We start from the raw sequence: 934 nt of genomic DNA on the forward strand, positions 1-934 counted from the left end.
AGGAAATAGCCCTGAAGACTGCGGTGTCGTGTGAATAGCCGTGTTATTTATGGCATCGGGACCCCGTTTTCTGCCCTCAGAATTACTCAAAGCTAGTATTATTGATCCGTGATAATGGAATGCTGACGTTCGAATTGCTGTAACGGGTTTGCAAGCGTTTATCTTCGTAAATCGATGTGTACAGGTGTGCGCCACGCAGGTGTTGTGCAGACTGTCCGCCTGCTTGCTGGCTTGGATATATATCTTTGCTGCTTGTCGTTATAGTGTGTTGTGTTCTCCCATTGTGTTGAAATTATTGTTATTTTTTACTTTGAAAATTTCATTTGAATTAATTAGTCGACTTAAGTTCATAACGAACGCGTATAACCGGGAAATTTGTTAAACCATTGGCGTTTAAGGCAGAGGTGAACACTACGAGGTTTTAGCGTAACTTGGAAATACCCGTGCAGCACTCGGCTCTGGCGCCCACCTGCATGTTAAAACGACGAAATACAAGTGGCAGAAGGTCGTGGGCGGGAAATTTTTAGTTAGCTGTGGCAACTTAACGTTGTTTGTTCCTAAGGAGAGTACAACACACCGGGGATTGAATGAAATAATACTTACTGACTCGCCATAGATTCATGATGCTGCATAATTTTCCATTTCTAATACATAGGTTCCACACGCCTCCAAGCAAACTTGCCTCCGTCCTTAATGAAAAACATGAACTGGCAACTCATCCACGCGGGGATCCCCCTTGCTCACTTATTTTAAGCTCGTCACGTTCACAAAACCAGCTTCAAATTACGTTTTGGTATATCGATAAATATTTTCTATAGAGCTAAATTTAATTCACAAGTTTATTTATCCGAACCATTTATTTACAAGAAGTTATGTTCACAGCTGTGAATCTGGCTACAGCGCATGTGCAGTAGGCTAGAATCATAGAGAGTTC

General features: G+C 41.9%; 1 protein-coding gene across 1 annotated transcript in view; it reads left to right on the top strand.

Moving 5' to 3' along the window:
* The first annotated feature begins 872 nt into the window (after window positions 1-872).
* The window catches only part of LOC119585369, an 8,297-nt gene continuing 8,235 nt past the window's right edge, over window positions 873-934 (top strand). Inside the window, exon 1 of the mRNA XM_037934038.1 lies at window positions 873-910. Within this exon, the coding sequence (XP_037789966.1) occupies window positions 873-910 (38 nt within the window). The remainder of the gene's footprint in view (window positions 911-934) is intronic.

Source organism: Penaeus monodon, chromosome 19 (assembly GCF_015228065.2).
Source record: "Penaeus monodon isolate SGIC_2016 chromosome 19, NSTDA_Pmon_1, whole genome shotgun sequence".
In the NCBI taxonomy this organism is placed as follows: Eukaryota; Metazoa; Arthropoda; class Malacostraca; order Decapoda; family Penaeidae; genus Penaeus; species Penaeus monodon.